At 48.5% G+C, this 26438-nt stretch overlaps 1 protein-coding gene across 7 annotated transcripts in view; it reads right to left on the bottom strand.

Annotated features, from left to right (window-relative positions):
* Positions 1-26438, bottom strand: part of ITPR1 (inositol 1,4,5-trisphosphate receptor type 1) — a 346469-nt gene that overhangs the window by 60218 nt on the left and 259813 nt on the right. For all 7 annotated transcript variants that reach the window (XM_043442077.1, XM_043442078.1, XM_043442079.1 and 4 more), the window contains 7 exons: positions 21043-21223; positions 18868-19121; positions 11704-11904; positions 9795-9905; positions 7275-7370; positions 4166-4288; positions 2758-2862 (listed from right to left, as the gene is read on the bottom strand). In XM_043442077.1, coding sequence (XP_043298012.1) covers positions 2758-2862; positions 4166-4288; positions 7275-7370; positions 9795-9905; positions 11704-11904; positions 18868-19121; positions 21043-21223 — 1071 coding nt within the window. The remainder of the gene's footprint in view (positions 1-2757; positions 2863-4165; positions 4289-7274; positions 7371-9794; positions 9906-11703; positions 11905-18867; positions 19122-21042; positions 21224-26438) is intronic.

Genomic DNA, 26438 nt, shown 5'->3' with positions numbered 1-26438 from the left:
AGTCTTCTTGGATTTTGTTAACTCCCAGACTGGGCTGTATCTCTTAGATTTATGCATAAAACCGTTTCGGTAAGTCAAAATATTTTTCTAACCTCAGACCCATGAATTATACTGTGATGAAGTTTTATCTGGAACAATTCAAAATGTGTTCTGTGTACAGATTCATATGAGGCTTGGGGCTGCAGATGTCCAACAGAACTTTCTGGAATGATGGAAACGGGAATGATGAAATGATGCCGCAACTGTGTGTCTGCCCCTTTGAAACCAGAGTCCCTACTCACATACGGGCACTAAGGACCAGCACAGCTGGTCCTGTGGCTGGCACAGCTGAGGACTGGAGCTTGGTATTTAATTTTATTTAATTTTAATGTAAACAGCTAAACACAGCTAGCGGTGATCCTATTGTACCATGTAGTGCTAGGCCACGGTACAAATCTCACCTAAGAGCCTTTCTCAGATTGCAAAGGTGGGTTCTTTTCCCTAGATAGGAACTCAAAAAGGAGATCTTCGGTTTTCACAGATGCAATGACCTCCGACCTCTGACCTGTCAGAGCATCTAACATGTGTGATGCATGAAACAATAGGCTCTTTTAATACTGGTATCACGCTCATTGTTCTTTTAACTAGCTTTGCTGATTCCTGGGGTGGACACTTCACAGATATTCCCTGTGCCGTTCCTAGACAGGTTCAGGCCCCAGAGAGTTGTTTGGGGAGAGACTGTTCAAATTTTTCAACAATGCCTTGAGTCATAGTCCTGGGGCTGGGGTGCAGAGATTTCAAAGGGATTCGGGCGCAGTACCAGAGGGGCAAGGCCTCCCTGTGTCCGTCCTCCCCAGGGGCTGGACAAGCCAGGTGAGGCCCAGCCACGCCCTCCCTGAGAAGTTCTGGTTCCCAGTCTCCCAGTGCTTTTTTCTTCCCAGCACAGCAGGAGAGGTGACTCAGGTCAAGCTGCAGTGGGAAACTCTGAAACGAGGCAGGTTCCCACAGCCCGGCCTCCCTGAATCCTCAGAGATGTCGTCTGGAGACCAGGGGTTTCCAAATCAAACTAGAGATCATGTTACCAAGTCTGGTGCATAAGCCAATCTCATTAACTGGGATTGGGGGGGCGGGGTGGGTGTTGGTAACGCGGGTGCATACACCGTCCGCAGTCCCCCACGGCCATCCTGCTTTACAGCATCAGGGGGGCTCCGAGTCAGCCCCCCTTACACGGAAAGAACACGAGCTGAGAAGATCTGTGCTCAGGAGACAATGGAGAAACAGCAGGTCTCCTGGCAAGAACAGGTACTCAGATCTCAGGGCGACCTGCACGTGGGACCAGAGCGATGGGATGCGGGTCTGTGGGAGCCTGGGAGTGACAGCTCTCTCTGTCCTGCAAGACTGGAAGGAATGAGCAGCTGCCCAGGAACAGGATTTCAAGAGCTCAGGGGGCCCTGCCTGGCCATTTCTCTCCATTACTCAAGATCGATTCATGCCTCTCTTTCAGTCAATGTACAGTTGGGAATCAAAATCTATCCCAGCCCTTCTCCACCTCTAACAGAGTGGGTGACCTTGTTAACACCTCTGCACCTGATCGAACGTCAGTTGGCTCCCTGGTGAACCAAGGAGCTCAACCATTTCCAAGGTTCTTTCCCGTCTGACATTTCACACTGCAAATACCTGAAGCTTGTCTCCTAAGGGCTCCAGAGAACAAACTTCTGGTCATGAACAATCAATTGAGATTACGTGCTCATGCACACTGTCATGGTCAACCGATTGGTGAAATGACACATTTTATGAGGACAGCCCAGAGACCCCAGACAGCAGGTAAGATTATCCTCTAACACGTCTCTATCCTGCGAGTCTCATATGGCCCAAAGGAGTCTGCTAGTCTTTCAAAATCCTTGCTCTGACACTGATACTGTATTTGTGCATCTCCTCATTAGCTGATCAGGACACACCATCCCTTACAGCCTGAAGCCTGCAGGCGCAGGTCTGGGCTCTCTTGGGCCCCAGGAGACAATGCAAGGAACATTAAAAACACCCATGGGCTCTGGGGTCAGCCAGACATGGATGAAAATGTCAGCCCTGACATTGAGAACTGGACCTCTCTCTGAGTGATGCAACCTCTGAGTCCTTTCTCAGTGCTGTCCCATCTGCAGAACGGAGATTATTTCTTTTCTTGTGTGTGTGTGTGGGTGTTTGTTTTCAAGTGCAGATCTGGTTGTATTACTACTCCTCGGTGGAGTTCTGAGGGTAAAGTCCAGACTCCTCCCGGCAATGCTGCACACGGTCCTGCAGGACCTGGGGCTGTCTGTCTTTCCTCTCTTATCCACTGTTTTCTCACTCCTGCTCACTAAGGCCCACCTCCTCACCTTCACCTCCCACCTCGGGGCCTGTCAAGCACTAGCCTCTGGGCTGTGCCCCTTCATTCCATCCTTCGGAAGGTCTGCACTCAGGTAACTGTTCAGAACAGGCCACCCTGACCACCACAACCCACAGCAGGTCCCTCTGCGGTACCGTCTCATGATACCTTCTGGTCGTCCTCACGCCCTTGTCTGAATTCACAGCGAGTCTCCTTGTGTGGCCTGGTTCGGTGTCTGCCTCCCCACTACCTTGGGTGTCACTGGCTTTGAGCATTGAGTGCAGGCCCTGGGGCACTGTAGCTGCCCACCACCTGTTTACCACTCAGACCAATGACCGCATGCCAGCCCCAGCCCAGGGCGCCCACTGCGGAGGCCCTCGACGCAAGCCTGGGTCCCAAGTGTACCCGGCCTTTACCTCTATCTGGGCCGTGTGCTTGGCATAAAACTCCAGAGCTTCGTCTCCATCCACCTGGCCGCCGGGTTTCAGCATGGTCTGAAGCTCTTTGTTATGTCGAGCCAACTAGAAGACAAGTGCAGACAACAGGGGAGTCAGTTCTGTTTGCAACAGCAACACACAGCTGCTTTCTAGCTCTGGGTAGAAAAGATGCATGGGAATAAGCAGCAAGCTGGAGGGCGAAGGGGGGGCCCCCTGCACCCCATTGAGGCTCGCTCTGCACAGCAGCTATTTTGGGAGCCTGGCAGAGTGGCATGGAGAGCGCATGTCCACTTAAGGCCCACTTTGCCCTGGTTTCCTTGGCCAGGCAGGAGGGAGGTGGGGTTTTCTATCCAACCCTACAGAGCCTCCTTTTGGAATGCCCTGAAACTTCACAGGGGCTACATTATCATTTTTTTTGAAGCTTAAATCATTTAATTATCAGTATGTACTTGCTCACTAAGATTGAGTAAGCTGATCTGGGCATACAATTTTTTTTTAAACTTTAAACTTTTTATTTTGTATTGGGGTATAGCCGGTTAAGCGGCAAAGGGTCTCAGCTACATATATACATGTATCCATTCTCCCCTAAATCCCCCACCCATCCAGGCTGCCACATAACACTGAGCAGGGTTCCAAGGGCCATACGGTAGGTACTTGTTCGTTATCTATTTTAAACATAGCAGTGTGCACGTGACCCTCCCAAACTCCCAAGGGCTAAATTCCAGAAATGGAGGAGACAAGGAACACGGACTTATCAACCTCCAGCCCAATCGCATCATTGTTTTCTATCAAACGCCTCCACCTAAGAGAGGTGGAAGGGACCAGAGCTCCCGGCTGCCCACACACCTCAGCCTGCTCCAAGCACGTCAACCTCCAGAAAGAGGAAGTGTCTTCAGAAGCCCAGCCACTTGGGAAGCAAGTTACGAAACAGGGCATTCTGGTGCCAGGGTAGGAAGTATTACTCCATCCCCCGAAAGGCAAACAAAGACAAGGCATAGTGACAAGTTCCCAAAGATTTCCAAGTGCGATAGGCCAGGCAGCTGAGGTTTCTTTCTTGAGACGGTTAAGACAGACTCATCAATATTTATGAAAAGACTAGGACTCCTTTCAAGTGTCTGGAGACACAGTCATAAACTATCCAAATGTCACGGCTCAGTGGGAATGCTTTTAAGAAATGTGGGGGTTTCCAAGGACATGACCCTGAGGGAACGGAACACTGGAAGCGGCCTGGACCTCACACTCGGGGTCAGGTGGCTGGCCGTACCCGTGAGCCACGTTACCACGCGCTCAACCTCGGGCTGAGTCCTTGCAGGAAAAGCAAGTGTGAGGGCGCATGCGTGGAATGCTGGCCCTGACTGCCAGGCGGGGGGCCTGGGAGGGGGCGCACCTGATGAGCCAGGATGTAGATGTTGTGCCCCACGTTCCTGGGGGAGGCGGCCCCCTCCTCGCCATTCTCACCATCCTCGAACTCCACTTCACCTTGCATGTAGGCTTTCTTGATCACTTCCACCTGCAAGAAGGGCCACGGCACAGAGCCCCTGTCTCAGGAAGACCCACACAGGACGGGCAAGGACAGCACACACACGGGGCCTCCCCTCCTGGGATGGACACAGCCCACCAGGCTCAGTACACTTTTCCTCCAGGTGTGGACACAGCCTGAGAATCCTTCTTAACACAATCACAGGCAGCCATGCCCATCAGCCTCCACTGACAGGAGGTTCATTCTCCCTAAACCTGTGGCTGATCTATGACTGTCTACCTTTTTTTTTTAAACTTTTAATTTTTGTATTGGGGCATAGCCAATAAATGGGCTTCTCTGATAGCTCAGTTGGTAAAGAATCCTTCTGCAGTAATGCAGGGAACCCAGTTCGATTCCTGGGTTGGGAAGATCCACTGGAGAAAGGATAAGCTACCCACTCCAGTATCCTCGGGCTTCCCTTGTGGCTCAGCTGGTAAAGAATCCGCCTGCAATGTGGGGGACCTGGATTCGATCCCTGGGTTGGGAAGATCCTCTGGAGAAGGGAAAGGCTACCCACTCCAGTATTCTGGCCTAGAAAATTCCACGGACTGTGTAGTCCATAGGGTCACAAAGAGTCAGACACGACTGAGCGACTTTCACTTTTTTTTCATAGTCAATAAACAATGTTGTGATAGGTTCAGGTGGACAGAGAAGGGATTCAGCCATATATATACATGTATCCATTCTCCCCCAAACTCCCTTCCCTCCCAGGCTGCCCCATAACATTCAACAGAGTTCCCTGTTATGACCTTCTACTTTAGAAAGGGATGGTGGCTAAAAAAAAAATGCACCCAAACAATAACATGATACAAATGAAGGCTAGAAGCCAGTCTTGTCCTATCTCTTCATCTCCTCCTGTCATCTCTCCCCATCCCGTACCTTTGCCATTTCAGGAAAAACAGAAAAGAAAACCATTCGCCTTTAGGAACAGCTGATGAAACTATTTTCTGGCTTCAAATATTTCCCTGTCCCTCGCAGCCTACACCAAATGAAGAAAAGATCTTTAACAGATGACATCTACCAGCACTTTCTATGCTCTGAGCACTATGCTTAGTATCTTCATTCTTTCAGAAACATGAAGGCTCATCAATGTTTTATGAGGTGTCAAAGATTCCCCTTGATTATGGATGAGGAAGCAGACTCAGAGAGGCAAAGGGGCGTGCCAAAATTCACACGAGAGCTGAGCTTTGACCTTGATCTTCTCACGCCCAGAGCATGCTTCCCAGGGCATCTGGGTGCCAGCTTTCCTGCTCCCACCTGCTGGCCTCAGCTCCCTGTGAGGGGGTAGGGTTGGTTCTGCCCCTTTCTCAGTTCCTCCCAGGAACCCAGTACGACGCTCTGGACAAAACAGGGCCCAGTCAACGTTTATCAGGTGAACCTATCAAGAATCAATCATTCAGAGAATAAGAACACAACGCCTTCAACCCTTAATTTGCACTAAAAATTGATCACTTTCTTTCACGACTCAGAAGACATTTCCGCCTCCTGCATCGCCACGAGGACAATACTGTGAATTACTTCTCACTGTCCGAGACCCAGCACACAGAGGGCCACACATTTCTGCACTGACACCAGGTCAGGCCCTGGAAACAACTGTGGCGACAACACCCTCACTCTCTGAGCTTGTCTTCCTGTCGGTTCTTTAAAAACAAACCGAACAGACAACGTGTCACACAGGACATGAGAGCCTGAATGCACAACATGTAAGCGTGCACACACATATGTGCACACGTGCTCCCAACATTAGGGTATCTCTGCTGCACACCTTCTCAGAATTGCGTTTGTTCCCGGAAGCCTTTGACTCTGCCCTGCGATTTGGGAATGAAGCTGTTCAGCCACAAGGGGGCGACCTGGAAGCTGGTGGCACCCAGAGGGGCTGCCACGTCCCCCTCCAGGATGCAGTGTGTTCTGGACTGATGGGAACTGGAGTGGGGTCCTGCCCAGTCATCCGTCCCCACTCGGGAGTGACGGATCCCAGTCTCCCCAACCCCCAGCTCCAGTTACATAAGCCCTTACGTAAACTGGGAGAGGACTTCCGTCTCAGGCTGAGAACTCACTCCTGGCCTCAGAGATCAAAGTGCTGGGCTCGCTGTGAACTTTATTTAAAGGGACACATAAAGGGACTTCAGCCGGCCCCAGGCACACACTGGGTCACCGGGCGGCAGGGAAGTTTTCGTGCCCTCGTTTAGGTCTGCCAGTTACAGTTTATTTGCGTGGGAAAAAGTCCAAATAGAGAATTCTGTCCTCAGTTCGGTTCAGCATCTCTGCCAGTTGCTGTCTCGCAGTCTACAGCCCTGACTGCCGGTCTGGAAGTCACAGCCAGCTGTTAACATCACCCCCCAAAATAAACAAGTGTGCTTTCTTTTCTACAAGACCCAAAACACCAGCACCGCCCTCCTGCCCCACCCCCACCCCGCAAAAAAACAGAAAAACAACACTATTCTGTTGCCCAGATTCTCGATACAAAGAAGAGATATGAATTCCTGATCCCTGGACAAAGCCATAGCAGAGAGCAGCCGTGAATAAGCGCGATCCAGAAGAGCTGACCGCGGGCGGGCACCGCGCACACGGCTCTGCAGGAACCATCTGCTTAGACTCCTGAGTAACCCTCTGGACAAGCTAATACCATCCTCTTCCTTTCAGGGAAGTGGCGCTGAGAGAGTCACCAAGGTGACCCAGAGAAGGGCAGAGCTGTGCATGTGAACTCCAGGCTCCCACGCACCCCCTGGTGCCGCCTTCCCCGAGGAGAACAGCCTGGGGAGGCTCTCCCTGGGGGCTGTGCTGAAGGCAGAGGCCCCCTACTCCATACAGGGGTGACCTCCCTGCCCCGGCCAGTGGCCCGAATCAAATGTTCTCTTTGTGCTTCTGATTGCTGGCATCATGAAGAAAGCTCCACGAAGTAGATACTCTGCTCTGGCACCCACGAAGCCCTGCTGCTGCTCCGTGCCACGGCCAGGGGCTCAGTCGTCCGACTCACCAGTTCCTTGGGCCTCATGTTATAGAGGATCCTCTCGGCATTCTCACTGTCATGCCTGCTCTCCATGATGGCCAGGAGCAACTTGGATGCGTTGTTCTAATCAGAGACACAAACGGAGGAAGAAATGAGCAGGAGTTGCTAGGGGGTGGCTGGCCTGAACCACGGGTGATCGGGAGCTGCATCCTGACAAATGTTCTACTCCCTGGGAGGGCGTGGGTCCCGCGCTGGGTTGGCCCAAAAGTTCGTTTGGGGTTTTCCATAAGAGAGTACAGTCAAACCCAAACAAACTTTTTGGCCAACCCGATACATCGAAAACCATCTGCACCAGACTGAGAAGGTGCCACTTCCAACCCCCAAAACACGTCCACAGGAACAGATGATGGTCCAAGAGGCACCTGTTTGTTTGGGTACAGTTTACACTTACTGTCACTTGTCCAACTCCTAGTGGACATGGGACAGTTAAACAAGGGAGCTTGGTGGATACACTGGGACCCTGATGATGACAGTGGTCAGGAAGCCCCTGAGACATAGATCCAGATGCCTTCAGGGGCAGGGGTTGGTTATCAACACTGCGATTCAGACTTGCAGGTCAGAGAAGGCTGACAAGGTAATTTCTCCCTGACCAAAGGGAGAAGGAAATGGCAACCCACTCCAGTATTCTTGCCTGGAGAATTCCATGGACAGAGGAGCCTGGCGGGCTATGGTCCATGGGATCACAAATAACACGACTGAGTGACTAATACTTATACCTCCCTGACCTAAAGTAGCACTATCAGCTCTCATAGCCCCTAATATTATCATGAGAGTACAGCTAATGCCAGTTAACAAAAGGGACCCAAGGGATCACCGTACACATATGAAACCATCATTTCCCACTATGTTCAAAGTTTTCACATAACCACTCCCTGCATGTCTCAGCTTTTAGGTTCTAGGACTACGATAATCCACATGCTTCTTTGTGTATTGGACTCAAAGGCTGTTGTTTTCGTGACAGGGGGCAGTATTTTTTTTTTTTTTCCTTCTCCCCAAGCACAGATCACAGCAGTTCCATTGGGTCATTATGCCATCAAAAGATGGCTTTTCACAGAGCAAAAATGTCTCTAATAACCTTCAGGTTACTGAACTAGCTGAAAACACCACTGAAATGCTGATGAGGAGCACCTGAAAGTCTCAGTTTATTTCAGACACTCCTCTTAGATATCCTGATAAATGGTAGCCAGGGATATGAGCCTGAATGAGGCGATCCTTTGACAATAGGATTTGTCAAAGGAGTTAAAAATAGCCCAAAGAAACAAATCCACTTAAACCATAGACCCAAACTATCTATTAGCGTGGACTCTCGGTTTGAAACAGTAAAATAAAATAAAAATAACTGGGTGATTCCTGTGGGCTTCCGTGTTACCACCTTCCCTAACGACCTTTCCTCTGGCACCACTGATGCCATAAATAGAGATTGGCTTTTCAGCTAAACCCTGTAGGTCCCAGGCTCCCCCATGACAGTGACAAAGCGCCCGGTGCTCCATGCGGGGGTGAGACGGAGGGCAGATCTCAACCTGTCCCAACACGGGAACAGTTAAAAAGGAAATGTGCTCAGGGAGGCTAACATTTCAAAACACACTTTAGACACCAGGCTGGGCTGCAAGTCCAATTCTCAAAAGTGAAACTTTGCACTCAGAGAATCTTCGGAACCCCTAAGACAGGAGTGAGGGTTTTTTTTGTTCTTTTGTTTTTACTTTATTTTCAATTAATTTTCTCATACATTCAAAAAATCAACATCAGGAGGAGTCCATCAGCTTCTCAAATATTCAACAAGCTAGCTTGTAAACCCAGTGGCTTAAGCATCTTGAAGCAACTGCTTTCACTCCGTAAAACTACTTGGGTTTCAGAGGGAGTGAGCATGCCAAAGGTGCTTCTACATCAGTCATCTGCTTGTACAGGATGCAAAGAAACTCATCAGAGGCCGGGAGGCGCAATACTGGCCAGTTTAACTTTCCTTACGTTAACCCAGCAATGATGACCCTCCCTTCTGCTGTATCAACCATGAAACAGAAAAAGATGTTCCCTAATACTATCAACATACAGCATTTTTTTTTTTTTGGTCCTCAATAGTTTTAGTGGTACTATTCTTCAACTGGCCCTTTTCCTCAATGGGGGGAGGGGGAATAAGAGAGCACAGAGGGAATGGAGTTTCCACTGTTTCTCTGTCTGAACCTTTCAGAATCAGGTTGTTAGTTCTCGGAGTCTGTTTGAATTTGCCTCTTAGCTTTGGGTGGTGAGTTCCCATTCCATGTGACCTGTGAGTTGAAAAACTGATATCCTCTCCCAAGACCTTATTTGGAAGGGAAAAACCAAAGTTCTGCCTTTTACTCAGAACTTGCAATGTGGATCATTCATTCAGTGTAAAACAACTGTCTTCAGGATTGAGTTTCACAGCAGTGACCACGTCAGGTCACATGCACAGGCAACACACAACAAAGTTTCCAAATGCTACTGCTTTTTTTGCTTTCAATTCCTACTTGCCTTCAGTTCTAACACAAGGTCCATCCTCTTCTTTCCCAGAGGGTTGATGTCATTGAGGATCAGGGCCGTGATGATGTCAATGCCATTGGATTCATGGGTGGCTATGCAGTTCTGAGAAAAGAGGCACAGGCAGACATTGCCACAAACGCTGGTCATAGATCAGACGTCAAAGGCCAACAGGCTGAACTGCTATTTCAACACACGGTTTGCCACTCCCAGTCATGTCTCTAGGGGAGGGCAGCAAATTTTCCGTGAGAAAGTGGTAAAAATAAAAGACAGATGAAAATCTCTAGTTTCAGAATTAACAGTAAACAGTAGGAAAGTCCCCATGCACTGTAACTGATAAATTGGCCGCATCTAATCCAAACAGCGCAGTGGGCTTTTGTTCTTAAGGGAAAATATGGTGTGTGACTGATTCTGGGTTCTGAGCACCGGTTTCCCCTTGAAAGGTGTGTTCCATTCTCTCTACATCACTCGGTTTTCGTACCGCACACTTTTGCTTCAGGCTCGAGCTTAGAAAGCAAGTTTTAATTCACGTAATATCAGAATTAATCACCTTCCCCCAGGTAAGATCCCCATTTGCAGCAGAATTCATACCAGTATGCTCCTTTGTACAGACCTCAGTTTGGCAGAAAAGCCAACTTGAGGTTATAAGGAAATTCACTTAGATGTCAGATAAAACCTCTCCCCCCAAGCCTGTTATAATTTTTTTGTTTGTTTGTTTCTTTTCACTTTAACTCAGAATATACCATCTGTCTCATCAGGATACCTAGAGAGGAAAGTGAATCTAACAAAATGTTAGCCTCATAATCATGGACAACTATGGTCAGATTCTCAATATACAGTGAGTGGTCCCTCTCGTAAGCCAGGCTTCTCTTCTGAGCCAAGGTTCTGGCTTTGGTTCCCAAGTAACATGGCATGTCATACCTGCCCTGGCCACTGGGTTTATCATGGGCTATTTTAAGCACTGGCCTACCCCCTCCAACTAGGACACAGCTCGAATTTGAGTTAAAAACCATACTCATTCTAGCATTAGTGCAAAACCTCACAAAATCTATAAGATGTCATGGGTAAGCAATGACTCTATTCAAGAAACTACTGGATTCCACTCCAAAAATATACTTCTTGAGAGGCACCACTGGATCTTGGGCTTCCCTGGTGGCTCAGTGGTAAAGAATCCACCTGCCAATGCAGGAGACATGGGTTCAATCCCTGATCCAGGAAGATCCCACATGCTGCGGGGCAACTGGGCCCATGTGCCACGACTGCTGAGCCTACGCTCCACGATGAGAGAAGCCGCTGCAATGAGCAGCCTGTGTGCTGCAACTAGAGGAGCCCCCACTTGCAGCACCCAGAGAAAGGCCCTTGCAGCGACGAAGACCCAGCACAACCAAAGATAAATAAATAAATAAACAGAAATTATTTTTAAAAAAGACTAACGGGTCTTTCTCTTCTCTGAATGTCAACCGTATGTTTTTTTTCATATTATTTTCAAACGGTCTCATGTCCAGGAAGGCTCTTCTCTCTGGTTAAGTTGAAACCTCCTTCCGTGAGGTGGTCCCTTTTTGCGTCTTCCCTAATATTTGAAATAGAGCCCAATCTTTCGGTCTTATTCATTTACCTCCAACTTTATCACGTATTCCCAGCAAAGTGAAGAGCTGGGCCATTCAAACCAAATCAAGCTGGGCATAGACCAGGATGCTCGCTAATACCTGTGATTAGGTCATGTCCTGAAACATAATAAAGCCCACTGGCTCCTTCCTCACTGCTGGACAGAGGCCTCTGGTTCTCCTGACTCCCAAGGTCTACAGCCAGATGCTATATGACTTCTGAACTAGTCCATGTCAACAAGGCTTCAAAATGATACACCTTTTTTTTCCCCCACTCCCTCAAAGAAAAATGGAATTACCTGGTTCTCATGGCAAGGTCCTTGACAGTATTCGGTCAGGCTTTCCAGGGTTTGGTTGATGAGGGCCACGTTCTTTTCGTTGATATAGAGTCCCAGAAGACCAAGACCCCCGGTGGTGCTTCCACAAATACAGTCCAGAAACTGCAGCGTCTCACACACCAAATTGTAGTTGGTCTTGTTGTTTTGGCAACGGAGGAAGTTCTGCAATTGGGGAGTCCCCAGGTTTGGGGAGCAGAGGCAAAGAGAGAGGGACACGGTCATTCAGCCTGCCATTTTGATCATGTGCAGTCGGTTGGGGCACAGGATTGAGTTGGTTAGAAGAGTCAGCCCCCACAATGGTCAGCCATGGACTTGGCCTTGGCAACAGCTGTGAACACTTGGCTTTTGTAAGGGATGCAGTGGAGAAGAGCTCCTCTTTGACAACCCACTTCAGACTCCGACACCCTTGACTCTCATTTCTCTCCTTCCGGCTCCAGCCCACCTCCCCACCCACCACATGTTAAGTTCAGAGTCTCCTGACATTTCCAAGGACAGTGGTTTTATTGAAAAGATGATGGTGTGGTCTGGTTGCTGAATGCTCACCGCGTGGGACTGAGGGTAAATCATCGCAGCACAAAGTGTCAGAGGAGGGCTTACGCCCACCGCCATGGTGGGGATCTGGATTACCTTGTTGGGTCACTTCCATTATTAAAGGAAGGAACAAAAGTGAATAAATGTGTGTATGCTTGTATGCACGTGCCCAAGTATGTATTCTCAAGGTAAACTTACAACGTTAACACAAGTTTTAAGAGCAGATACTTTCTCAACGAAGTAAACCAAGGCACATTCAACCACCTCATAATACAGTGTCTATTTTCATGCAGAGATTTTTTTTTTTTGGTCATAGACTCCAGTAATCTTCTTAAAAAGAAGTGAAGATTAACTACAAATACTTTTGAGCACAGTTATAAAAGTTACATATGTTTGCTGGAGAAAATCAGAAAATTATCTTTTTGGATTATCTTTCTAAAAAGATAATTAAAAGATAAAATGAATGTAACTTTTGATCCGGTAATTCCACTTCTATTACTATTCACAAAGTACATATTGGATGTTCGCTACAGCACTGTTTGGGACAGAGAAGAACTGCAAACAACCGGAAGGCTCATCAGCTTGGACACAAATTATAGCTCATCAACATTCTGTACTGTTACAAGTTGGAGACACTGAGGCAGGTCTGTATGTATCAATGTGGAAAGATCTCTAGGATATACTGTTGAGTTAAGAAAACAAAAAGGGCAAATAGCAGATTAACAGGGATCCAATGCTCCCATATAAATATACAGGAAAAGGACAGGAAGGATTCAGGTCAAAACAATGTGGGTATGGGAAGAGGGACCTTTTTTTTTTTTTTTAAAAAAAAAAAAAAAAACAAAAACCTGAACACTTATTTTCATTCAAACCTTCATAGAATATATTCATATATTCCTTGTATAATTAAAACATTTATAAAAGCACAGATTAAAAGCTGGTAATCAAGTTTAATGCTTGACTTGTCAATGAGCTAACCAGCCCTCACTGTCACTCCAACCCCAAGTTAAGCTCAGTCCCTTATGCTTAAGCGTTTCTGACGAGTCTAAAAATTGAGCCATCATTCCAGTCCGGGTGGGAGGTGGGGGAAGGACAGATGTTTGAGGACCACGTGCGCTTGCATGGGACTACTTTTCTAAGGACCATAGGAAGCCAGAGGAGGGTTCCACAGCCATTCTGGCTCCAGTCCCTCAAAGAAGATTCTACCTGTCTGTCAACAGCCCAGCTGAACCCCATTCCATGCAATGGTGGGGTGGAGGAATATTCAGGAAGAGGATAGGGGAGGACCAGACTGTCCTGGGCTCAAATGCACAGCATGGCTCTTGAGGTCCAATTTCTCCCCATCTCCTATGTCATCATTCCTGCCATGCCCCTACCTCTGCTCAGGGACATCATCTCTCCCGCCATGCCCTTCTCTGTCTGGGAACAATGAACTTCTTTCTGCTCTTTAAGCATCCTTCATTCTCTCATCTCTGGGGCTTCAGCTGCACTATATATTTCCTCTGTCTGTCACTCTTTCCCTGTCTCCACTCTGATTAACTTCTCTTCCTTCAGGATGGGGTCTCAAGTTACTTCTTCCAGGAAGCCCTCCATCCTGACTCCAATCAGATCAGAGTACCAGCACTGGCAACAGATCACTAGCAGAGGGACTGGCTCGGGCCAGGGTCTTCACAAACACTGGCTGAGTATCTGAATTAAGTTGAATGAGTGGAAGAAAGAGGACTCGGGGAATCATCAAGGCTGACATGCTTCAAACTCCCCAGGAAGGACAGTGAGCAGCCCTTTCTTGAAAGCCTTTCCTATTTCTCATGATCTTTATAGCATGTCCACCCAGAATTTCTCCCTCCTAATTCACATCCACTTTCTCTTATTCCCTACAGAGGTTTTTTTTTTTTTTTTGCTGTGCCACTTGCTAAAGGCCCATGGGAACTCCTTCCATGCTTAAGGAATACAGTTTACCCTTAGCACATACCACTCACCCCACCTTGCCTAGGCTAGAAAAATCCTGTTATTTTTGTGGTCTTCCTTGGAGTGCCAGGGACCAAGTCAGGATGGGAAGATGAAGGAAATCAAAGACTTTAAGTCTGGGCTTAAACAGACCTCAGTGGACAGAAATCAGGATCTGCATTCCTTAACCCAGATCAAAGGCAAAGCCAGCCTCTCAGGGGAAGGTTCAAAAGCAATGGAAAAGTGATTCAAAAACAGTCCTTCCCATCAAGGTTCTTGCTACTGTGAACAAAGCTTGCTTAAGGCAGCAACTGCCCATTTGGCAAAGTCAAGTTCGGTGGCTTTATCTCTACTGAAATATTTATAAACAGGAGAGTTAAGGTTATAAACATGACAAGAAACTCTGGGCAACTTCAAAAGGCCAGAATCCCTCCCTCTTTGGGCTTATCTGCACTTCCTTCTACCAGGGAGCTGGTCTCTCTTTCCTCGTGAAAATGTCTTCTCCCTCAGATCCAAGAGGAAACCCTGACCCAGAGATTCACCATTGGATCTAGAAAACTGCCAAGAGGATGACATTCAGAGCTGCTGAATCCCGCTTAAAGCCGTCATTTTGAGAGCCAGATTCCTACAAGCATCTTCTTGTCAGAGCAATTTTATTAACTAGCTCAGGGTGTCTGACTTAGTGGGAGTCTGTAAATATGAGTGCAACCTTCATCCTTCTAAACCCTTGGTCCAGACTGCTGGTTTGCCAGCCGGGCCCTGCAAAGCCCTGGGGGACCTCGGGAATGCCCCATGTCTCAGGGCTCTTATAGATGAGAAAGGAAAATTCTATCACTCTGTAGTTTCTATTATGAACTAAGCAGCCCTGCTTTCATCTGCTTTACCTTGTACCTTCTGAGCTGTTCAAACAAAGAATTCTGCAGCCTTAAACAGTTTAAAACTACTGGCGCTATGGTATCCTCAAAGGTTAAATTGCTAAGTTTTTTTTTTTTTTTTTTTAATATATTATACTGTACACTCCTTCTCCCCACAATACTGCTGTTTCTGGCAGACCAGTATATTGGAGAATGGAGTTTTAGAAGGACTCATGAAAAGGTGCTCCTGCCCAGGGGGGTCTTAGAGAATTAATTCAGAGTTGTGCTGAGAGCTAAAGGCAGCTGAGCATCGAAGAATTGATACTTTTGAACTGTGGTGCTGGAGAAGACTCTTGAGAGTCCCTTGGACAGTAAGGAGATCAAACCAGTCAATGCTAACAGAAATCAACCCTGAATATACACTGGAAGGACTGATGCTGAGGCTGAAGTTCCAATACTTTGGCCACCTGATGCAAAGAACCGACTCATTGGAAAAGACCCTGATGCTGGGAATGATTAAGGGCAGAAGGAAAAGGGGGCCACAGAGGATGAGATGGTTGGATGGCATCATTGACTCAATGGATATGAGTTTGAGCAATCTCTGGGAGATGGTGGAGGACAGGGAAGCCTGGCATGCTGCAGGCTCAGTCATGTCGGCCACGACTGAACAACAATAAGGTACAAAACAACAACTGTGAGGACTCCCCCACAAGAAAGGGTGAACTCATACAATGAGGGCCTCACTCTGCTTCCCCAGTGAAGATGTGAGTTCCAGGGGTCAGAGGGGAGGAAGAACAGATCCATGAAACCAGAGCTACACTCAGGAAACAAGCACCTTGGGACCGCCCCTCTGACGTTCATGGACGGGACTCTACTCAAGGTAGGTTTTGGGGTTTGGTTAGTTCAGAATTCAGCAGCCATCAGCTTCTCTGAGAAGTTTTCTTGGACCTGGCTCACTGTGTTGGTTCTCCTGCTCTGAATCCACAAAACCCCTAAGATGGCACAACAACAGCCCTCAGCATGCTGCGTGGCCATCTCCCTCTTATCAGGGGCTCCTGCTTTGTGGGGAGAGGGGTGGGGTCTCCATCGCCCTGGCTCAGGGCACAGAGCAAGTCCTCGCCGAGATGAGGAAATCAATACACACATGCAAAGTCTTAATCTCCTTTTCCTTAGGAGCCTGAGGTTGTTAGAGACCAGTGACTCTGGTACAGGCGAACAGTACAGGGCAATGGCCACCAAGTTCAGCCTAGAAATCACCCCAGCAGCAGGGCGGGGCCCCTATCCACAAACACGCCACAGTCGAGCTGAAGGCTTTGCTTTCCTGCTGGTGGGACAGCCGGGTTTCCCACGGTGTCACTCACACTCCCTTGGCCTGTCTCCTCCATGATGGATGGTGCAGGTCCGGAAGGTGGAGCGGATACAGTCTGCCTTCAAGCAGAGAAATACCAGCCAAGGAGACAGGCACCAGACCCTGACCTCTGGGTCATGAGAGCTCTGTCCACCCACTGAGCTCAGCATGCAGGCGTCAGGCCAGGGCGCCGAGGGCTGACGTGGTCTCTGTCCAAAGTAGGAATGTCTGAGCAACAAGCAGGAAAAAGAAGACTCACAGCCAAGATCTCACACTCAGCCATGGACAGGAATGAAGCTGGGGATGTCAGTGGAGGAGATGAGCAGGCGTCAAAGCCGAGAAGTCACTGCCTGGCTGACAGAAACCCCTTCGTTTTGAAGTATGGGCCAGACTTGGCTGGCTGATGACCTTGGATCTGAGTGCTTTTTCAAAGCCCAGACTCTTCAGACCCATTGGATTGAAAAATCAGTACAGATGGTATTAATACTGAGGACTTAATCCAGTACCATCTCACTCTTCTTACTGTTTAACAATTAAATTCATTACTCAGATTACCTAGGTAGAGAGTCTGCAGCAGGTTTTAAGGGACAGCCATTTCTAGCTGTGGCACCAAATGGTCTGGCCACAGCTAACATGTGAAAAGTCATCAAACCACGTGGAGGGTCAAGTCAACAATGCAACATTTCAAGGCTGCACCTTCCCCTTGCTATGGCCTTCCCCTTCCCCTTTAGACTACAATTATTACTTTTTTTTTTTTTTTTTTTGATGTGGGCCATTTTTAAAGTTTTTACTGAATTTGTTACAATACTGCTTCTGTTTTATGTTTTGGTTTTCTGGCCATGAGGCATGTGGGATCTTAACTTCCTGACCAGGGAGCAAACATTCACCCCCTGCAATGAAGTGAAGTCTTAACCACTGGACCACCACTGAAGTTCCCAGAACTATTTTCTTTTCAAACCATCATGATTCAAATAAAACTACCACTGCTAATCTATTTATTTTAGGAGGAAACATTCTATCTTAGAGGAGTGCAGGCACACTCTTTTGGTTCAGCTTCATCCCTTTTAGGCAGAGAGGAGTATTTTCCCTAACAATCAGCAGCAGAACCAGGTAATAGCCAAGGAGCCAGGCTCCAGCACGCTTCTGGGGAGTGACGGCTTCTATAGATCTGCGTCCACTCAGAAAAAAGAGCGAATCTTGGCCATCCTTGGCCCTTCCTTTGCTGTTGGAGAAACTCTGCAAGGAAAACAGCCTCTATCTTAATGAGGTGGTGGACAGCACAAACTCTACCCACCAGACTGCCTGGGCTCAAATGTGAGCTCTGCATACCCTAAATGAGTCCTGTGCACCTCAGTTTCTTCATCTATAAAACAAGTGTAACAATACAGGAGACACTTAGCATCCAGAATCATCTAAGTGCCCAACAAGCCTTGGCTACAACAAGAAAAAGTAAACAAAGGATTTCTGGAATCATCAGTTCAACATTTATGTGAGTTGAACATTTATGGGAGTTCCTTGGACAGCAAGGAGATCAAACCAGTCAATCCTAAAGGAAATCAACCCTGAATAGTCACTGGAAGGACTGATGCTGAAGCTGAAACTCCAACACTTGGCCACCTAAGGCAAACGGTTGACTCATTGGAAAATACCCTGATGCTGGGAAAGACTGAGAGCAAGAGGAGAAGGAGGTGACAGAGGATGAGATGGCTGGATGGCATCACCAACTCAATGGACATGAGTTTGAGCAAGTTCCAGGAGGTAGTGAAGGACAGGGATGCCTGGCATGATGCAGTCCATGGGGTCGCAAAGAGTTGGAGACGACTCAGCAACTGAACAACAATTGTAAAATACCAGAAGACCACTTCTATCATTCAACCAAGACATATTGATTAGAACTTTCCATGTACCAGATTCTGTAAGTCCAGTGTATTTAATCACCCACCCCACCACCAAGTCAAGATTTACCTGTGCACTTAAACATCAAAAAGTGGCAGGCTACCACACACACACATCACAAATATATATATGGAGCAGTGGCGACAACACAGGTGAGCATGGGATTTTGTCCCTGAAGAGACGGTGGGGAAGATGAGACAGAGAAACCCTTCAGAGGTCAACAGGCTGGGCCCTCAGTTGGAGGAGACTGGCTGAAGGGAGAGTAGCCCACGTCACAGCGGAGCTGGGCAGAGCTGTGAGGAGTTTGGACTCCCCGCCCCCACCTGACGTCCGCCCCGCCCCGCCCTGCCCCGCCCCCACCTCATGTCTGCCCCGCCCCGCCCCCACCTCATGTCTGCCCCGCCCCGCCCACTGACACCCCCGCCCCCACCTCATGTCCGCCCCGCCCCGCCCCGCCCCCACCTGATGTCTGCCCCGCCCCGCCCACTGACACCCCCGCCCCCACCTCATGTCCGCCCCGCCCCTTCCCAGCCCCCGCCCCGCCCTCACCTGGAGGTCCCGGTTGTGGTTTTCGCACAGCAGCTGCAGGAAGCGAAGGATCGGCTGCATGATGGTGATGACCGCGCTCATCTCCAGGTCGTCCTTGGTCTTGTCTGCCGCGGCCTGGGCACCCTCCCCGGACTGGTAGTGGTCGTCGGGGTCAGCCTCCCTCCTGAAGGTGGTGAAGGCTTTGCGGGTGGCGGCAGAGGCCTCCAGGAGCTGATCGCGCACCTCTTCCGTAATCTGCGTCGCAGGCTCTTTGGCTAGAATGCAAATATGAGATGGTCAGTGCTGCCGAATTCTCGGGAACGCTATTCACCATGCCAGAGATGATGTTCAGAGAGACCTAAGTTCTGGGATCACCAGAGAGCCCCTCAAGGTTGGCAAAACGCTCCAAGATGCCACCATCTTCTCTCAGCCCTTAGAATTAAAACTGAGTCGGGCTCTGCCGGCTCACTCGTGGCTCTAAGGCGTCACCTCAGCTTGCTCTCATTTAGAGGAAAAGTAGGAGAGGTTCTGCCAACTTCACACACCTATGACTATGGGCCTCAGCTTCCTCATCTGTAAAATGGGGAGAACATCACTGAAGTCTCTCTGAGAGTGTTCCCAAGAGGGTCAACGTAAGCTAAGCAAATGGTAATTACTGTCACTGTATGACAGTTGATGGGACCCTTTACGGAGCCCCAGGGCACCGTGATCTAGCACTTGATGTGTATTAATTATCTCGCTGAATTCTCACACTAACCCTGTAAGGTAACCAGGCACCAGAGTTAGGGGCATTAGACTCTGTTGCCGGACTGCCTGGGTTCAGATCCTGACTCTGCTATACTTACTAGTTCCATGTTCTTAACAAGTTAATTATCATTCTGTAAAATGGATGTAAGATAATTTATTTTACAGTGTTGACTTGAGTTCTAAATGAAGTAACACATGTAAAGGATTTTGGACAGTGCCTGGTTCATAGGAAGTACTCAGTAAATGTAAGCCTTCCTTCTTTTTCTTCTGTTTATCCCCATTCTACACCAGTGGTTACCAACGAGGGGTGATTTTTGACCCCATTTCCACCCAGGGGATGACAGGAAATATCTGGAGAGATTTCAAGTTGGAGATGGGCTACTGGTACCTACAGGCTTCCCAGGTGTTGCCAGTGGTAAAGAACCCACCTGCCAAAGCAGGAGACATAAGAGATGCGGGTTTAATCTCTGGGTCAGGAAGACCCCCTGGAGGAGGGCATGGCAACCCACTCTAGTATTCTTGCCTGGAGATCTCAAGGACAGAGGAGCCTAGCGAGCTACAGTCCATGGAGTCACAAAGAGTCGGACATGACTGAAGCAACTTAGCACGCATGCAGGGGCATCTACTGGGTCGGGGCCATATATACTGGTACACAGCCTGCAACGCACAGGACAGCCCTGACAGCAATGAACTGTCCAGATGTCCCGTGTGCTGTGGCTGAGAAACCCAGCTCTAAACTTAAAACAATAAGGCTCAGACCTGCCCAAGGCCATCTGACTCTAGCACTTTTGAGTCTACCCACTCCCCAGTATTACTTCTATTCAAGGAAGATATGGATAAAAAGCTTCATGAACTTTCGAATATTTTAGAAAATAAGGGAGGATTAGACAATGCCTTTTGTTTTAAAGTGTGTATCTTCCTCAACTTTCTGGGACATTAAATGAACACTACAGGAAAAGATTACCAGTGGATTTCCTGCCAATAAAACCCTGAGTTTGACCAAGAAAGTATTAGTTTATTAAACATTAGGAGTTTCCCAAGCAGCAGGAATTCAGTTCAGGTTACATGTTGTTGCTGTTGTTTAGTCACTAAGTCGTGTCCGACTCTTTGCAACCTCATGGACTGTAGCCCGCCAGGCTCTTCTGTCCATGGGATTTCCCAGGCAAGAATACTGGAGTGAGTTGCCATGCCCTCCTCCAGGGGATCTTCCCAATACAGGGATCAAAACTGAGTCTCCTGCACTGCAGGCAGATTCTTTTACCACTGAGCCACTCTTCCAGGTTACATAGGAAGAGTTTTGTCACAACCAGACTGGTTTTATTCTTCTGAAAGCCCCAGTCAGAATCCATCTGGGAGTCTAGAAGTCATGTAAAAATTAAAGGAAAACCAGGGCTCCTCCCATGTTCGCAATCCAGCTCACCCCAGAGCTGTGAGCAGGGGAGTGTTTACCTTTTTTCCGTGACGGGGCATCCCGGTCCACCTCGTCATCCTTCTTTTTATTTCCCAAGTCACTGGTGTTCACGGTCACTGTTGCCTTGATTTCCTGCTGGGCCACCTTCATTCGGTCATAGAAAACCTTGAAGAATTTCTCCGACTTCTTGTCTTCCGTCAACCGGCAGAAAAAGGAGTGCTGCCAAGGAAAACCCACGGTTTTTTTCAACACTGTGACACACCAGTTACTGAATCCCACTCAGGACACCAAAACCTCACAAAGATCAGAGCCAGACACAAAACCTGAAAACCTCTCTCAGCTGGGTCCAAGGTTCAGCACTGTTTCTTGTACTGTCATTCACTCGATTTGTCTACAAGGAGCTTTGAGAGAAAACTGTCATGTCTTGGCTGAAGAAGTCATACCAGCCTGGGAAGCCTGCTAAGGGGTGGTGGGCAGATTTTAGCTAACTAAGCACAACTCCCAACACACAAAGATATCAACTCCAGTAACAATGAAAGCAGAATGTATTTTTGGTGACTGTTGCATGGCCATTCATGTTTAAGGACATCTATGAACCCTCCGCTTTGCAAACCCCTATGAATATATACAGATAAGTAAGACATGCGACCCGCCCCTCTCGGGTTCTACACCAGGTTACAATGACATGCCTGTAAGGAAGACTGAAACGTGTAAAAAGTGCTCCAGAAGCTACAAAGACAATTATATATTATAGATGTTCAGAGCTGGCAAGGATAACGTAGGTCTGGAGTGATCCCAAGATCTTCATGGAAAAGGTGGTTTTCAAAGGAGGTCTTAAAGGGCAGGGAGAGATGAACAAGCTTACAATTAACAGGTAGTTTGCCTCTTGGAAACGCACTTGTTTTTTTTGGACCCACTGCAAGCAACAGTATACATTATTGATGTGAAAACACAATATGGTGTCTCAACTTCGTTTATGAGCATTCTCTTTTCACCCCTCTGCAAATACCACGCTGTTGTGGATTATTTACATAAAAATACAATACGGTCAATTTCCAGAGGAATAAAACAAAGCTCCAAACAATGTACTTGCTTCTCCGGGTTGGAGCTTTCTGCCAATTTCACTTCCTCCCCCATTTGGAGAGATGGCACTTCCCTACAGAAGGTAACCCTAAGCTTGCAATCCCAGAAAAAACCAAACTCTTACCATCCTCACAAAGCCCCTCGACTCCACCACCTCTCACCCCCGCACACCCTGAGCCTGATTGAGCAGCCCGCCGCCCCCCACCCCGAAAGCCGCTGTGTTTCCGTCTGCCGACACGCAACTTCAGTCACTGTGACCCCTCTTCCAGCCACTAGTCCACAGGCTACACTGACAAATGTCCATGACACCTGCCCACAGAGCTCTTCTCAATCCTGCCCTTTCTTCTCCCTCTCCCTGTTCTTTACCTCTGGTTGTTTCTTACGGACAACACAGGATACAGCCCTCCTACCTGTGCCCCTGGCCTTTACATTTTATCTCCAGCTCAGTTCAGTCGCTCAGTCGTGTCTGACTGTTTGCGACCCCATGAGTTTTCTCTTCACCACTCCCAAATGCCAGTTTACAACTCGGGGCCTGCCTCCTGCTTGGCCTTTTCATCCTGTGTGTCACTGTCTATCACTCCCACTCTTTGAAACAAGCCCCAGGCTTTCATGTGCTCCACCGCTGCATATGTGTGTGTGTGTGTGTGTGTGTGTGTGTGTGTGTATGCGGGCATGGGTGCTTAATCGCTTAGTCATGTCTGACTCTTTGAGACACCATGGACTGTAGCCCACCAGGTTCCTATGTCCATGGGGATTCTCCAGGCCAAAATACTGGAGTGGGTCGCCATGCCCTCCTCCAGGGGATCTTCCCAACCCAGGGATCGAACCCACATCTCCCCCATTGCAGGCGGATTCTTTACCAACTGAGCCGCCAGGGAAGCCCATGAATACAGGAGTGGATAGCCTATCCCTTCTCCAGGGGATCACCCCCACCCAGGAATCAAACTGGGGTCTCCTGCATTGCAGATGGATTTTTTACCAGCTGAGTTACCAGGGAAGCCCTCCACTTGCCTTTACTTTCTTTTAGGTTTCTCTTTTGCCCATCCATCCATCCATCCATCCATCCATCCACCCACCCACCCACCCACTATTTACTGCACACGTGTCATGAGTTGGGCATTATGCCTGTTGGAGGAGAAACAACAATGAACAAAAAGGAGTCTGTGCCCCATGAAACTGGTAGCTTGGTAAGGAAAACATACGTTCACTCTGGAAAATTGCTCACACGTGAAAAAGCAAGTTCTACTTGTTCACTTCTTTGAGAGCCGATGTGTCTGCAGACAAACAAAAGGAGATGTGCGGGGGACTAAGAGCTCAACCAACAGCCACCCAAACACAGTGATGACATTTTCCTCCCAGAGACATCACACAACATCTCAGCCACAGGGGTCATGGGGAGACTCTGCGGGAAGGTGGCAGCTCGTTGCAATGAAGTTCAGTTGCTGCCCCATTTGTCTTCGATGGTATGGAGGCAACATAAAAAACATCCGTGGGCAATCTGGTCATTCAAGAAATCAAATGCACTTTAAGTAAGTGAATAGCCAAAGCCCACTGTCTGTCATCTGTGAGAGTGTAACAGTGCACACCCAAGGCCTGCTACAAACACAGTGCTTCACATCCAGCCAGATGTCACTGGATAGGGTCAGGGCAAGGAGGCCTCTCGTGAAATGAGAGGAGGGCACGGCAGGGAAGATTACACGCTTCTATATATGTTTCTGCAATGACCAGTGTATTTATTTTGCATTATTTATAACAGTCCTCAGTCCCTCAAGGATTTGACGCTGCTTTGTAAACAAAATGTGGTCAGTGAAATGGTAAAGTGGACGGTGGGGTACAGTGACACAAATAAGCACAGAAAACCGATATCAAACAAGGATGGTGCTAGAAGATGCGAAAGGAGACCCAGCTGATTCCTGGGCACTGGACATCAAAAAGCTGAAAAGACAGGCAAACCCCATCATGCCTTGTAGCAAGAACTGAGAGGAGCGAGATCACACCAGTGCCTCAGAGGAAGGAAACATCTCTCAATGGAGGGTTAGTAGGGCAGGCTTTCCAGTTGGACCTCCTGGGTTTGAGGCTGGGGTCCCTTACCCACCAACTCTGGGACCCTGAGCAAGTAACTCAACCTCTCAGAATCCACGCGGAAAGGCTGCTGAGGTGTACACCAAGCGCTTAGCACAGTGCCCACAGAATGAGTTGGTTCTGCACCACCATTAACTGACTATCACGTGAAGAAGTCACAGCAAAAGCATCACCTGAGGGGCTCAGTGGTGAGAACTACCTCCAGAGTCAGAGAGACCAGGCCTCGGCTCCACCACTCATGAGCCAGGGTCACCTTAGAAAGTGACGACATCTCTGAAACGCAAATCTTCTCATCTACAAGATGGGCATCGTAACAGGGTGCGCCCTTCACGAATGGTTACAAAGACCCAGCGAGCTCATCACAGTGACACTGCCGATGGCTGAGCTGACGAGGTGCTGGGAGCATGGGTGAACCTCCGGGCCTGTCACCTAACACCCCCCACCGCCCCGCTCCGATGGAGAAGTTGTTACTATCACTCCTTTCGGAAATCAGGAGACGCTTTAGGGTCTTTGAGATAACGTGCCTCCTGTGGGGAGCACCCCTGAGATGCCGGCGCTGTGACAAACAGCATCTTCCCAGGACGCCGGGACCCTGGGGGCGGCAGAGCAGCAAGAGGAGGACAGCGGAGAACTTCCAGGCCTCTCGAGTGGGAAACCCAGCAGACATGCTGGAAAGAGAGGACCTTGTACAGAAGTGAAAACCACAGCATGAGGGGAGCTAAGACCTCCCCCCTTGCCTCCCAGGGGCAGGCTGTGCCCTCTGTCACCCAGAGGCGGGGAGCCCAGGTCCCGCACACAGTTCACAGACCGGCTCCTTCCACCTCCTCCTGTCACAAGGGCCTCACAGGGCCTGGGAGGGGAAGGGGGCGCCCTCCTCTGGACCATTTTTCCAGAAGCAGGTGGGACCTCGGACCAGAGCAGGCAGGGACTGGCTCCCAACCCCCTCAGGCTCTTCATGACTACCTGTCCACCGCCCTCCTCCAATGTGTTTCAGTGAATTGCTCTCCCCTCCCCCACTGTTCCCCAAACCTAGAACCAAGAGTCACGGAGAGACTGTTTCACTTCCCCAAACTTGACTGCACTCCACCCAGCAGGTTTGAGGTAACCCTGCCAAATAAAACTAGTGTAGTGCATGAGTCGTCAGTAACAGAAAGCAAAACTGGCTGCCTCTGGGCAGCGGGGTGGGTGGTGAGTGAGAAGTGACCAAAAGGGAAACAAGAGAACTTTCTGGAGTGAAGACAATGTCTTGACTAGGATGGAGGATGCACAGGTGTGCATGACAGAAAGAAGAATGCCGCCCAGCCCTGAAAAGATGTCCAGACTCTCACCTGTGGGACCTATAAATATGCCAGCTTACATGGCAAAGGGGAAGGAAGTTGCAGATGGAATTAAGGTTCCTAATCAGCTGATCTTAAAATTGGGAGATGATGCTGGATTATGCAGAAGGGCTCGTGTCATCACAAGGGTGCTTAAAAGTAGAAGAGGAGGGGTACCACTCCTTTGGTGGTCCAGTGGTTAAAGATTCTGTACTTCCGATGCAGGGGGCACGGGTTTGATCCCTGGTTGGAGAACTAAGATCCCATAAGTCAAGTGGTGTAGCCAAAAAAGACAAAAAAACATGTAGAGGAGGAGGGTGGAGTGATGCAGTATGAGAAGGACTCCACTCAGCGTGGCTGGTTTTGAAATTTGAAGATGAGGAAGGGGCCACAGGCTGTGGGGTGGCCTCTAGAAACTGCGAAAGGCAGGAAAACAAATTCCTCCCCGCCGTGCTCCCTCCCCTGCTGACATCTTGATTTAGTCTGGTTAAGACTCAGGTGGAACTTGTAAGATAAAATATCGGACTGTCTAAAGCCACTAAGATTTTAGCCATTTATTATTCTTAGTAATTTATTGCTAAAAGTAATTTTAGTAATTTGTAAGACTTAGTAATTTTAATTTAGTAAGATTTTAGCAATTTGTTATTTTTAGTAATTTGTTACAGCAGCGACACAAAACAAATGTGACCAAATCTGATGGTATTTGTCAAATCTGATCAAACTCTACACCTAAAATCTATACATATGATTGTATGTAAGTCATATCACAATGAAAAGAGAGAAGGAAAAAACTACTTTGCTTCCAGAAGGCTAGAGAACTTGGGTCAAGGTGATCCAGACCGGAGCCACCCTCAGAGGCTACCTTCTCCAGCAGAGAGGTCTGAGTCTGACACCCTCACAGCCCATCTCTCTCCACCACCACCCTCCCCTCCCAATCACATTAGATCTCTAAA

This window comes from Cervus canadensis, chromosome 22 (assembly GCF_019320065.1).
Source record: "Cervus canadensis isolate Bull #8, Minnesota chromosome 22, ASM1932006v1, whole genome shotgun sequence".
Taxonomy (NCBI): Eukaryota; Metazoa; Chordata; class Mammalia; order Artiodactyla; family Cervidae; genus Cervus; species Cervus canadensis.
Note: the sequence above shows the minus strand (reverse complement) of the source record. Positions and strands in the feature narration are given on the sequence as shown.